Below are 14,678 nucleotides of genomic sequence, written 5' to 3' on the forward strand. Positions count from 1 at the left end.
CGCATAGTGGAACAAGGCGATGTTAAACATTGAACTCAAAAACAGGTATGGGGGGACAAAGACGCTGACGGTTTCTACTGGGGAGAGTGCCGAGGCCGACGCGGATATGTGCCGCACAACATGGTTATGGAAGTTTCCGAACAAGAGGCCACGGGGCAACCAGCAGCCAAGCCAAGAGACCGATGGACCGACGCCTATGCTAATCAACCCGTTCGAAGAATGGTCGCTCTCTATGACTATGATCCGCAAGAACTAAGCCCCAATGTAGATGCCGATGTGAGCATATTATCAAACTTAATACGAATTTAATAACTTTAATAATAATATCTATTATCATTTCTATTATGTTCTTCTTAGTTTCTATTGTCGTTGCATTAGTTTTTCGAGATTTAAGTTTAATTTTTGAGAATGAATCCGTCACGTCCCTTTTATGTCAATGGAGTTTATTATGATCATATTATTATTATTGTTGATGTTACTGGAAACTAATGTGTGGTACACATGTTAGTTTCTGAAGCGGAATCTTCACAGATTTTAATTACATCCACAAAATCTCGTGTCTCAAGGTGGTTGTGGCGTCCATGGACTCCATTTTAACACTGACAGACCGTGACTTTGCCTCTTTATCTACATCAGTAAACCTGCGTTAAAAGTCGTATCACAATTAACATCATTCATATATTTTATTACAGGCGGAATTAAGTTTCCAGACTGGTCAAATTATCCACGTTTACGGTGATATGGATGATGACGGTTTCTACATGGCTGAAATCGATGGAGTCCGAGGACTGGTCCCCAGCAATTTCCTCACTGACGCCAACGAACAGTATACCAATGCCGGACAGAGTAGTCAAGGTGAGGAAAAAACTAACCGTAATCTATCCATATAAATAAAATTGGAGTGACTGTTTGTAATATTGAAAAAAACGCTTTTTACTACATGCATATTTGCATTTTTACAATCTTTGTCTGTCTGTCTGTTTATACCGGCTTATCTCTGGAACAGCTGGACCGATTTCGACAAAACTTTCAATGATATGTAGCTGATGATATAAGGAGTAACTTAGGCTACTTCTGTTAGACTAGCTTCGCCCCGCGGCGTCACCCACGGTACGAAAATAACCGCGGGTAACATCGCGGGATTCAGCTAGTTTATTATAAATACAGTGCAACCTCGATGTAACAAATCGGAAGAGAACCAGTAAATATTTGTTATATCAAGTAATTCGGTAAACTGAGGTTTGTTATATTAAGATTAGGTTGGTCTACTATTTGTTATAAAAAAATAGTTTTATTCACCTCAACATTACGTACTCACCTTGTTATAGCGAACAACTTCTACTAATAAATTATGATAACACACTTTTATCAAATTACTGTTTGTATTTCCTATTTAAAAACAATTAGGTAGGTAACCATTTTTTTTAAACCTGTCGAGACTGAATCACATACGGATTTAGAGTTATATTGGTCGGAACGTTATATTTATGGGTTTTGGGTTGACAAAATTCGTTAGTTAAAGGTATTTACACTTTTTTTCGATAGCTGAAAATTTGTTATAAACAGGTATTATCGACCAGAAGTGAGGTAGTTAACAAAAAGAAATAAATAACACAGAACTGGCCTAATTATGTTTCACTGAATTAACAAAACTTCTAACAAAATGATTTCAATTTACTATTAACGAAAACTGTTAAAATTACACAAGTCCCAAACATGTTTCAACAAGAACCGCACACGCGAACGCCACGCACAAAAAAGAGACAAAGGCGCAGCGAGGGATCGTTTTTATAGTTTTAGCGCTGGCTCTCGGTCGGGGGTTGCCTGGATTCGGTAACACGGCCGTTCCTGATGGCGAGGCGTCCTCGACCGCTTCATCTCTCAGCAGAAGCATATCTCTTCCAGCTACGTCAGAGCTTGCATCAACAAGGTCACCCTCTGCAACGTAACAAAAAAAAATTACACCCAGACCTTAATGCTCTAAAACTTTCTAAAATTTAGAATCCCTACTACAGACGCAAGCGTGCACTCTTACATCTGCAGCGAGGACGAGCCAAAAATAAACATTTGAAGTGAGAAGAATGGATATCGCACAACTGTCCCAAACTGCGCAATTTGAAACACCTGCACGATTCCTTTACTGAGTTAGCCCGTACAGGAAACGTCTAAAACAGTAGCGCGCTGTTGTCTGCAATATTCACCGATACAGATACTGAACATTACAGACACAACACAGCTAAACAGTAGGGACGCAAAATCCGGCCGAATCCGCATCTAACCATACTGCTCAAAAAATAAACGGGAAGTAAAGCACCGTCGTGCCCACCTCAACCTCAAAAATGGGAAGTAAAGCACCGTCGTGCCCACCTCAACCTCAAAAATGGGAAGTAAAGCACCGAAGTGCCCACCTCAACCTTCACATATTAATTTCGAAGAAAAGGCTGCATGTCACCGGGGTCCACTCGTAAGGATGATGTGGAAGCAGGGCAGCCGTCCCAGCTCCAGTCTGCTCTCACGATGCGAGGCTGCACCACGTGTGGCGGACGTCCCGCTCGACCGTCCTGATAGATAATCCGTTGGGTAGTCCGCAGCAGCAGGCCGCAGACTAAGCGACATCGCCCTCTGCGTCACTGCCAGTCGTACAGCACGGTGCAGTCGGCGGCATGCGAGCAACACGTGCAGTATGCACGTCAGAAGTAGGTGAGCGCGCGCATGCAGCGGCACGCGAGCAACACGTGCAGTATGCACGTCTGAAGCAGGCGAGCGCGCGCAGGTAGCGGCACGCGAGCAGTGCGCGCAGCCAGCGGCACGCGAGCAGTGTGCGCAGCCAGCGGCACGCGAGCAGTGCGCGCAGTATGCGCGCCAGAAGTAGATGAGCGCGCGCAGCCAGTGGCACGCGAGCAGTGCGCGTAGTATGCGCGCCAGAAGTAGAAGAGCGCGCGCAGCCAGCGGCACGCGAGCAGTGCGCGCAGCCAGCGGCACGCGAGCAGTGCGCGCAGCCAGCGGCACGCGAGCAGTGCGCGCAGCCAGCGGTACGCGAGCAGTGCGCGCCAGAAGTAGGTGAGCGCGCGCACCCAGCGGCACGCGAGCAGTGCGCGCAGTATGCACGTCTAAAGCAGGTGAGCGCGCGCAGGTAGCGGCACGCAAGCAACACGTGCAGTCTGCACGGCTCTGCGCTCTCCTGCTGGAGCACGGCCCCGACTTGCTACTGACCTCACACGTCGGCGACAACGCCCTGCGTCTGTGAACAAATCAGACAGAAGGCGCCTCCATTGTCAAAGTTTAGATAGCACCTGCAATGCTCCAATAATCCTGTTCGTCACGCCGTCCATCTGCTGACCAGCACTGCTACACACACCCGCCGATTTGCATGACGCTGTTCCAGGGTACTCAGGTGCACATGCGTCACCCCCTTCGACGGAAACCGTTGCTGCTGGTGGGAAAAAAAACTGCGCGTGGCGTTCGGTACAAGAGTGCGAGTAGACGGTACAGATAAAGTGGTCATTAATCTCACGATCTCACGAGTATAATTATATTCCAAAGAACGGTTCCACGGAATTATGTCAGGAGACATCCTGCGGTGTAGGTGTCTTGCTCTTCCTACACACAGCACGATCGCGACGATAATAATTGCAACAAACTCCTAAATCGAGAATTCGAGCGGTCATGACAGCGTCGATGAGAATGATCGCGCCTGTATTTTCTACATCGACGTCCCGTCACTTTTCAAAAGCACGTGGTTTTATCCCACTTCTGATATTATCGACCAGAAGTGAGGTAGTTAACAAAAAGAAATAAATAACACAGAACTGGCCTAATTATGTTTCACTGAATTAACAAAACTTCTAACAAAATGATTTCAATTTACTATTAACGAAAACTGTTAAAATTACACAAGTCCCAAACATGTTTCAACAAGAACCGCACACGCGAACGCCACGCACAAAAAAGAGACAAAGGCGCAGCGAGGGATCGTTTTTATAGTTTTAGCGCTGGCTCTCGGTCGGGGGTTGCCTGGATTCGGTAACACAGGTTATTCGCATGAAATCTTCGCAATGTGAAGGTATATTTAATTTTTACATTGACTCTTATGGACTCTTATAACGACCAAATTTGTTAAATCGAGAACGTCGTTATATTGAGGTTCGTTAGATTAATATTGCGCTGTATTATATATTTTAAGGCTGGTGTTTCTTACGCAGCTATATAAGACAGGTTTTGTTTTTTGTTTTTTATACAACGTAACTAAATTATAATTAATAGTGATGACGTTTCTGTTAGTTGTCTACGCATTTCTAATTACGAATACGATAATAGGTATATAAAATTTTCTATGAAGAAAACAGTTCGAGCTTAGCTTAACACACAAGTTTGTTTTCACTTCACTTTGGGTATCTTATTACTGTAACGCCTTTGAAATCATTTTCCTTAAATGAGTCGTCTATTATCAAAGGTGGCAATCTGTGCATTTGGACAAAAAAATGTCAATACAGATTGATTTGAATATAATCGTCTCCTTCAAAGAATACGGTTCAAAACCTGCATTAAATAAAGGTTAATACTTAACCTGTTATTTATCTAAGATGTCGTTCAGAAGAGTTTTGTGACTGCCAATGGAATACAAAGTCAATAATTCGTTTTTCTGATTTACCAATAATTGTCCAAAAGTCACATTGCCGGCTTTGATAATAGTCGACTCAAATCACTTTCGAACCGATTTAAGAACAAAATGGGAATTGAGAATGAATGAAACCAAAATTTCAAATCCAATAATTGGATTGTGGATTTGTATCTATCTTAAAATCCGAATGTATCCCTTTAAACACACATAATCAGAGTTTTACGAAAACATTATTGTTGCCAAAAATAAATTTTAAAGTAATATGTCAGTAATTTTTGTATACGAGCACCTACTCAGTGTGCTTAGTGCGAGTTTTTGAACGTTCTCGATAGTGTAAAAGTTAGCTCATATTTGTATGGAATGGAATCGTTTGCCTACGTTTGCCACTAGGGGCGCTGTTCCAACTGCTGTTGTAACTATACTTGAGACCTTAGAACTTATATCTCAAGGCGGGTGGCGCATTTACGTTGTAGATGTCTATGGGCTCCAGTAACCACTTAACACCAGGTGGGCTGTGAGCTCGTCCACCCATCTACGCAATAAAAAAAAAAGAAGTTTCCTCGTATGACGTCGAACGCGGTTTGTGTGCAGTTGGCGGCCCAAATATGCGGGGATCGGGCGGGGTCGCAGGGCGCGGTAGGGGCATGGGCCCGGGGGCGTCTGGGGGGCCAGGGGGCTCTGGGCCGCCGGGACCGGGGGCGCGCGGGCCCCCTCCCCCTCCGAGAGACAATGTCGCCCCCGCGCCCCGCAACCATCACCGTAAGACAGGTGAGTTTACCGTCCCGAACCTCCCTATTCGGTACTCCTGTCCAGACACCCTTTACGTTTATTATTTTTATTGTGTTAGCTGATTAATACGAACTTGAGATGGGACGATCGGTTCGTCGATGCGGGGTCAACGACCTAAGAAATAAAACGTTACAAAATATTTATTTTTGTTCTTTAAACAGCTTCACAAATTATTGTAAAGTTAAAAAAAAAGCAAAAGGCTCTCAAAGTTGACGAATCGATCGGCGTCCCCATTGTTTAGGTAAGTGTCGGCGACTGACGAAGCGTGTCCGTCCCGAACATTGAGAGCTTTGAGTGTTTCATGTTTGCACCTTGGACTTGCTATGTGACTATCGAACGACGCTAGCTATTTCGCTCAGATAACCTCTATCATCTTTCTTGTACGATTGCGACGGGACTTGCCGATTTTTTTTATTTATCATATTAAAATGTACAGCAAAGATTTAATGTATAAAACAAATGCAAGTCCGGTTGCAATCTACGGAGCACAAAGACTCTTGGTGTATACATTCTGCTAAAACACCATCTTGGATTACACAGTCACATAAATCGTTAATTTTTTTAAAGAAATTATAAAAAAGCGAGGTCACACGATACGCGCCCACATGTATCGAATAGGGAAAATGCGAAATATTTTTTTTTTGTTTTTTTTTGTATTTTTTTTTTTTTGTTTTTTCTTTGTTTTTCGTTTAATCTATCCAATTATCTATCCTATCTTTGTTTTTGTTTAACCTGACCCGTGAGGTCTAATCCAGTGAGGCTCCACACGTAATTAGCACACACGAGTGGGTAGGCTGACGTACAAATACACGCAACATAGACTTGCACAGAGCCCGCGGTGTCGGTGAAGTGTGATCCAAGATTCGGGTGGTTGTCTGTGGTCACTATATATGTTGGGTGTATTGTCTGTTTGCTAGATGCCTGCCCTCTTCCCCCTTCTCAATTAGACCACAACACATGCGCCAGTAATCCAGAACAGGCGAATTCTCAGGTAAAAATTTACCGTTTAATAAATCGAACCCACAAAAACTACTACTTCAGATAAAACTAAGCAATTATACTAGTCTTATTATGTTCAACTATCACTTTCATATATTTAGATGAATTATTGTTTTCTCACTGTTTCCTTTCTTCATTTTTATTTTAATTTTTTCTCTATAATATTTTATCGTTACGTTTCACGCTGCGCTCAGTGTACAGATGAGGGCGTTTTTAAATGAAACTGATCGCTAGTACTTGGTCCTTTACTATTACATATTATTATATTTAATAACGAACGGAACCAGAATATAGACACATTAGCTCTCATAACATATGCTGACCAGTTTCTATAAGTACTCAACATTAACACTGTCGCATACTTCACTCACATTGATTTACAATAGCTCAATCACCATCTTTTTAAGTGACTGCATAAGCATTCGAGGCCTGTCAATGTGGTCTACACGATTACAGCGTTTTATTTTAACTTGTCAATGACATGCCTATTTGTGTGTACTTCTCCGAAGTACTTGCATTAATCGGGTAGTATATTATAACACGTTCTCACAAATGCTTTCTGTTGTAGTTTATCAAAGCATGAGATGCATGTCTCAATCTCGATCAATAATTAGATCACGACGCGGCGACGCGTTTATAAAAGTAAGAATAATTTTGATTTAGTATCTTTCACTCGCTTGGTGCATGGAAACGGCATGTTCAGTCAAAAGCACGAAATCCAACGCGTTCTTAATGTTGTCTGTACTACAAGTGATATAAATAAATTTAATCTCAAGATCAAACATCGAAATAAACAGTATGAAAATAAAATTTCAAAAAAAAAACAGGTACGAATTAATTTATTACCAGAAATTCCATTTTAAGCTTCTTTTCTCTGTTAGATTGGAAACGATGTAACCGTACTTATTCTATTCAGTAAATTCTAACGCATCAATTTGGCAAGTATCGTTACATATCGTTCTTTCAAAGTAAAATTATCATAGATGTCACATTATCTATTCAAATTTAACTATTCTGAAGCACATCAATTGTAAAATAATTTTTTTCACAGGCAAAAATTTAATTTTTTCACATTCTTGTTATAAAAATAGGGTTGTGGTTGTACGATGAAATAATGAATAATTGGCAACAGGCGAGGGGGAGAGGCGCGTCGAGCGGACAGCCCCCGAACACGATCGCGCGAACGAGCGCTGGTAACGCGGGCACCCCCACCGTCCAGTCGCCCGGCAACGCACCCCCCAGCGGACCCCCCACCTCCAACAACTCCGCGAGCACTCCGCTTAATGCGACCGGGCCCACTAGCACAACGACGGGGGGTCCTACGGCGCAAACAACTACCAGACGCGGAGGTCCAGCGGTCGTGCCTTCCGCGCAGCCCCTCACGCCGGCGCAGCCCCCCTCTTCCCAGCCCAACCTGATGCAGAAGTTCTCCGAAATGACGGCACCCGGCGGCGACATTCTTAGTAAAGGCAAAGAACTGATCTTCATGAAATTCGGTCTCGGTGGTAAATAATGTCGGTCGCAGGGGGTCGCGGCGTGCGACTCCCGCCGCGCTGTCTCGTCCACTCCCCCGGTGCCCTGGTACTGGTTGGTACTCCTGCGGCTAATCCAAACTATCTATCCGGCTCTTCGTGGAGCTTGTATTTAATTTAGGCATGTTGTAAATAGTTATATGCAATACACGCACAGTATAGTGGATATCTGATCGTTAGTGCTATCTCGGTAGATTCATGGATGGAGCTCAGACATCTGGGAATAGTTGTACCTATATCTAAAGCTTCTCTATCTCCGATGTTTGCTCGTTAACTACTTAGGTTAGAAATAAATATGAATTATATCATTGTTATTGTATATGCGTTAGTAGAGTTTGACTTGTGTTATTTCTTGCGTAGAATAAGAAATTATAATGTTACCGTCTAGTTGTTACTTCATATTCCTTACGGTGTAGTCTTGTTGTAATTTTCTAATTTACGTTTTGAAATCTAGCTAGCTGTGTGAATAGCCCTTGAAAATATTATAAAACAGCGGAACAAGAATGTGAACTTCCTCTAAAGTCTGATCTCACGGAAAAATTACGATTAGTTATTGTTGTTTATGATAAATGTTTTGTTAACGCTAATCTTTGTACAATGCAATGGTGCAACCGTCCCTTTTCAATAAACGGAATCGATTTAAAAAAAAAAACGATTGACTTTTAATCGACGTTCGGCGGTCATGATCGTCAATGAAAAATATTGTTTGGAAGGCAGGAACACGTATTTTATTATTTATAGAAATTTGCAAAAGTGAGGTGTTGAAAAGTTTGAAAGCTAATTTAAAAAAAAATTACGTCATCACACACAATTTCACTTTCATCTCGATTCCATGCTGTCAGTAAAATTTATATACCTTAAAATCGATTAAGTAATTGAATCCCTTTAAGGTATAATAATTATTCTCGAATAGAAACTAAGATACTGTGATAGTAGACGTGATACCATCTATATTCTAATTGTACTATACATTTACTTCACACAAAACATTCTCGACTACATTGGACAGGAAATTCGTTCGCATTTTTGCCATTTGAAATTGAACTTTATATTCGAAGAAGTTGTACAATAACTTGTCATTTATTGTGGCAATAGATAATCGTGTATCGATAAGAACTATATTACGAAGGAAACTTCATACAATAGTTACTTTTCTTACGTATCCAAAAGCCGTAGACGTACTTAAACACGTGTAATGTTTAATCTGGTATTAAGTTCATAATAAAAAAAAAACAGTTATGACAAAGGCGAATTAACCCAATGACAAGACTGCTTGCATGGAGAAAATATTTTATATAAGTTATAAATCGATAATGCATCACTGATGTGTTTCGATTTCAAATTTGAAATTCATTAACAAAATAATATCACGTACACTTAATTATTTTAATAAATGATCACCATAATAAATAATGTTTGACTGCGTAATGGATAATCGTAATCAAACTGACTCAAACATAATTCAGTAATTTATTCCGAGATAATTATAATATTCAATATGAAATGTTTAAGTAATTCTAAAAATTGTTGTACATATTGATCATCGGGATCGCTTGGGTTCTTAGACTATGTATTTCGAAATTGCTCACTTCGTACAAGAATAATTTTAAGTCCTTTAAATCTCTATAATATATTTACATAACAAATACGTTACGTAAATTATATAACATATATTTATTCCAGTGTTAGCGTACAGCTTGCGATTATTAAAATTATAAAAAAAAACTTTAACTTTTCGTTAATGCATAACCCCACTCTTTAGTCCAATATTATTATAAAAAATATACAATAATATATTTAAAAATTGCGTTGACAACGCGTCCGCGTGGGGTGAAATGTTCTTAGCTAAGCACTGCGCGACATATCTACTTTATAAGATACGTATAGTATATATATATATATATTTAATCTGTATTCGAATTTTCTATTATCAAACTTATAACAAATAGCACTTATTCTAACACCCTTTGAAGTTGTTCTTCTATTTATACATTGTTATAAAACCGTATCTATTAACACGATATGTGTATGATTACATACGCGTTATTATATATGAAAAAATATATATTATGTATATTAATCGTGCGTTTACATATAAATAAACATCATTTAATGTGAAGAGTTGTATATTATATACTTAATTAATTATGACAAAACACTATGATATATGAATCTTGAACAATGTACCAAAAAAATATTAATAATATGCTGAGAAAAAAATAAATAATTTGAATGCTGCTTCTTTATTTATTGTGTTTTAATATTATGTATTTCATTATGTTTTTTAATAATTCCTTGTAAATAATCGTATAAGATTTTTTTGTTGTCTCCGATGTATTTTGAGATCTAAAAATGGGAAGTATCGTGGTCCAGTGTAACCAAAGTTGTGTTTTGTGTTTTCTATACCAGAAACTGTGACTTCAGCGGTAGCCAATGGTTTTACCCAGTCTGAACAGGCCCTGGACAGTGATGAATCATCAATGTTTTTTTTCCTACCTAAGCTGATGGTCTTGAGATACCATTTCAGTGTAACCTTAATAAGTAGGTAAGCTCACGGAACTCTAACCTGACGACGTTGCTAACACTAACCCTAGCAAGAGCAGTGCTTCACTGAATCTACCACCGGATCGGAAACGCGACCCACTGAGAAGATCGGCGAGAAATTCAGTGGGCTGTGTCTGTGGGTTAATTTTCTCGCCGAGCCCTTCGTCGCAAGCGACGGGGTACCTAAAAGAACCGTTAGTGGATCGGGAGGATCCGAAAAGACGTGTTTTTATTTTATTGCTTAGATGAGTGGACGAGCTCACAGCCCACCTGGTGTTAAGTGGTTACTGGAGGCCATAGACATCTACGACGTAAATGCGCCACCCACCTTGAGATATAAGTTCTAAGGTCTCAAGTATAGTTACAACGGCTGCCCCACCCTTCAAACCGAAACGCATTACTGCTTCACGGCAGGAATAGGTTCGGTGGTGGTACCTACCCGTGCGGACTCACAAGAGGTTCTACCACCAGTAATGAAAGGCTGTTTAGGGCGACGTCGACTGTTTACCATTCGGTCCGCAGGATCGGGAATGTAGTTACCGGCGCGGCGGTCACGATGAGAGGGTTCTCGTGTCGTGCCGCTTTCTTTAAATGGCACACTGATGCCGACATTCTAGGTCCATGTCGTCGTGGAGGTCCACATTTCTGACATACCACGGGGCTCCGCCGGCTATCCTAAAAAACGGGATTGTCTTATTTGGAAGGGCTTCAAGATTATGCGTCAGCGAACACTACTACATTTGCATAAGTCATGACCGGACGTATAAGAGTTCTGTAGAGGAGCTAATGCCTGATATAAATGTTACAAGTACTGGATGCATTTTGTGATCATGAGCGGAGGTACCTAGAACAAATATGACGAGTCTTTTTTTTGAGATATAAGATCTAAGGTCTCAAGTATAGTTACAACGGATGCCCCAGCCATTCAAACCGAAACGCATTACTGCTTCACGGTAGAAATAGGCGGGGTGGTGGTACCTACCCGCGCGGACTCTCAAGAGGTCCTACCACAAGTAAAAATCTTTTTCAAACATAGCCTTAGTCAAATTCCCATTGAGCATACGAAGAGAGAGACGAGATTAAACCGTAAAACTGATTTTAATCTCTCGTTTCTGGGTTCACTCGATTCAGTATCGGAACATTATTCTTCATCTATCACGTCGAACCATTGATGGAATTGCTCCCCGTTTGTATCCAGCTCGTACTCTAGACACCTCCCACTGAGCCATCTGCAAAGGTAACGTGTTTTGAAGCGGTAGCTTTGAAGTCGTCGTGGCCTAAACGATAAGACGTCTGGTGCAGATTCGTATCTACCGATGCACCGGTGTTCGAATCCCGCAAGCTGGTACCAATTTGACTAATGAAATACGTACTTAAGAAATGTTCACGATTTACTTCGACGGTGAAGGAATAACAAGGTGTAATAAAAATCAAACCCGCAAAATTATAATTTGCGTAATTACTGGTGGTAGGATCTCTTGTGAGTCCGCACGGGTAGGTACCACCGCCCCGCCTATTTTCTGCCGTGAAGCAGTAATGCGATTCAAGATGGGTGGCGCATGCACGTTGTAGATGTCTATGGGCTCCAGTAACCACTTAACATCAGGTGGGCTGTGAGCTCATCCAGAAACCCATCTAAGCAATAAAAAAAATTACTCAAACTCACTGATGGTATTTGCAGCCGATTATAGGATACTCTTTCTTGTAGCATTGTGTTTTGAGAATCTTGAAGTAAATCTCTTTGACTTTTCTAGATGTTTCTGTTTCAGCCAAGCGAAGACACCGGCGGAATTCCTCGTCGCACTCGCAATGTAATAATCTAAGACAAGAAAAAAAATCAACTCTTTTCTCAGTTGATAGTCCTCCGATTTACGTGAAACTTCTAGAAAAAGTAATGTTTTTCGAGGACGGTTTCAATTATTTTGTTTTGTCTTATGGGACATATTAGGTCGCATAGATCGGTATCAATAGAAAGAGGGAGTAACGTAAGCCTTCCGATTTGGCAGTCAGGATAATCGTGCTCTAATTTAAGTGAAATCTGGACTTGTTGTGCACATTGCTATGACTATTGAGTTAGGTAACTAGTAACACCAGATGAGCTAACTTTTCCGTCTAGGGAGCTATTTTTTCCGTCTAGAGACGAGTTTTATTTATAATCTTTTGCTAACTGCAACCAACGGTTTTTCGCAAGAAGAGTCGTCTATTCGGCAGAAATTATGAAAAATCATAACACCTTGAATAAAATGCCGTGTTGGTGAGATTGTATTTGGTGTCTCCGGCGGCTATATGGTCGATGCAGTGATCGTGGCTTCTACAGCATTTGTCGGTTTCGATCTCGGAGCCCAGATCCTCGTAGTCCATCGCTATGTTTCCTGTACCGCACCATTTTGTATCTGTTAATGAAAAACCAATTTGCAGTAACTAAGTGAAAGTAGTGGAACCACATTAAAGTGTTAATTAAACATAATATTTGTATACTTAACTCTAGAGAAATTGAACGGTTTTTTATAGCTTTCATCACAAGGCGAGTATCGCCACCCACCTGGGTCTAAATTTTATTTGTATACCTATTGTATACCTATCTATATGTAAGGTAGGTAGGTAAGGTATGTAAATAGTAAAAGTGCTTTTTAAATTATTCTATAATTGCCAACACCGTTAAGTCTTATAATATCAATAAATTGAATACAAAAATTTAATCCAAAACTTTAATTATCTATACTAATATTATAAAGAGGAAAGATTTGTTTGTTTGTTTGTTTCGAATAGGCTCCGAAACTACTGGACCGATTTGAAAAATTCTTTTTCCATTAGAAGCCGACATTGTCCCTGATGAACATAGGCTACTTTTTTAAATTTTTTTTTTTTTTTTGGTTCCATGTGTGTTTTAATGTTTCCGAAGCGAAGCGAGGGCGGATCGCTATTTCAAAAATAAATTAGAAATAAATTGAAGTCGAGTGACTTATCAGAAAAATTCTTCCGGGACACTCCAAGAGAAAATATTTAATAAAGTTTTCAACATTTATTTATTTGATTTGAAATTGAATTTTATTTCCAAAATTTGCAAAATGAAAATAGCTGCAATTCCTAGGCGCAATTAGTTGAACTCACCGGGATATATGAGTTGAAAGTCTTGGTTTGTTTCTTTTTCTTTGTTATTATTCAAAATCTTAAAGATTCTCTCTAATAAAATACTCCAAGAACTGCAGGAGCCAATTATTAAAAAAACGAAAAAAAACAACATCCACTGATTAAGCATAGTGAATACGAGGCCTTTAAATTACAATACATTGATTACAATATCTTTTAAAACAGATTGATTCCATAACCATTACCTGACTGAATTTATTATAAATTACAAAATTGTCTTGATTTAAAATTAATTAAATTAACATTATCTAAGGTCACGGCCTATGCCACAAGCCGAAGCGTGTTATTGTTAAAATTTTGGTTCACCATTAATAACTGGATATTATTTATTATAATACAGTAACATGTACATATCCAATAATTAAGCGTAAACTGAATTTTATTTCAAATGATCGATGAATCGATGAGAAAGTAAATTAGGCTCTGATTGTGAGAGAAAACAACACCCTGTGGAAACTAATCACGGCCGTATATCCTTCCTTGAAGGGACTATGACAAATACTTCTCCTCAAGCCCTAAAAATATTCGTTTTCATTGCGACATATAAGTTGCGCGAACACATTAATCACGAACTAAGCACTTAAGGCCTAAATACATAGGGAAGATCCTACACCGAGCGGTTCAAATTGCTCGGTAGAGCGATTATTATCTTAAAAAGTAAAATATTAACATCATATTAAGGTCATAAATTTAAATAAAAACTATCTACCCTGTCTCTCAAGTTGGATCAAACTCGACACAGTGAGCGATGGTTTATTAAAATCGGTTCATTAGTTCTAAAGTTCATTGCGGACAAACAAACTCACAGATGTTCGTATTTGGATAGCGTAGCGTATGCGGTTGTCAGACGCCACGCATATCACAACACACACCATTATATTTTCGCAAGCGTTTTTAATGACAGGTTATGTCAAAGGAGAACTTATTGGATGGACGAGCTCACGGCTCAACTGTTTAATTGGTTATTGGAGCCCATAGACATCAACAACGTAAATAACACCACCCACCTTGAAACAAGTCTCAGTTTTATAGTACAATGTGTA

At 39.9% G+C, this 14,678-nt stretch overlaps 2 protein-coding genes and 1 long non-coding RNA gene across 14 annotated transcripts in view; 2 read left to right on the plus strand and 1 right to left on the minus strand.

Annotated features, from left to right (window-relative positions):
- Window positions 1–10,187, plus strand: part of Rbp (RIMS binding protein) — a 35,084-nt gene extending 24,897 nt beyond the window's left edge. For 11 of the 12 annotated variants that reach the window (XM_028184213.2, XM_028184203.2, XM_028184204.2 and 8 more), the window contains 5 exons: window positions 46–276; window positions 693–855; window positions 5,213–5,389; window positions 6,328–6,401; window positions 7,542–10,187. In XM_028184213.2, coding sequence (XP_028040014.2) covers window positions 46–276; window positions 693–855; window positions 5,213–5,389; window positions 6,328–6,401; window positions 7,542–7,922 — 1,026 coding nt within the window. In that variant the 3' untranslated portion in view covers window positions 7,923–10,187. The remainder of the gene's footprint in view (window positions 1–45; window positions 277–692; window positions 856–5,212; window positions 5,390–6,327; window positions 6,402–7,541) is intronic. The other variant, XM_089733754.1, reaches the window with a different exon arrangement.
- LOC149501328 (uncharacterized) lies at window positions 2,503–2,885 on the plus strand. The gene is made up of 2 exons (XR_016324369.1): window positions 2,503–2,773; window positions 2,828–2,885. It is a non-coding gene; the product is annotated as an uncharacterized LOC149501328 (long non-coding RNA).
- Window positions 10,188–11,564: 1,377 nt separating the features above from the next.
- Window positions 11,565–13,067, minus strand: LOC114250390 (phospholipase A2). The gene is made up of 3 exons (XM_089733755.1): window positions 12,719–13,067; window positions 12,152–12,304; window positions 11,565–11,714 (listed from the first exon to the last, which is right to left on the minus strand). Exons 1-3 carry the CDS (start codon window positions 12,844–12,846, stop codon window positions 11,627–11,629), a joined length of 369 nt encoding a protein of 122 aa, XP_089589881.1. The 5' UTR covers window positions 12,847–13,067; the 3' UTR covers window positions 11,565–11,626.
- Window positions 13,068–14,678: the final 1,611 nt, after the last annotated feature.

Source organism: Bombyx mandarina, chromosome 16, assembly GCF_030267445.1.
Source record: "Bombyx mandarina strain Sakado chromosome 16, ASM3026744v2".
NCBI lineage: Eukaryota > Metazoa > Arthropoda > Insecta > Lepidoptera > Bombycidae > Bombyx > Bombyx mandarina.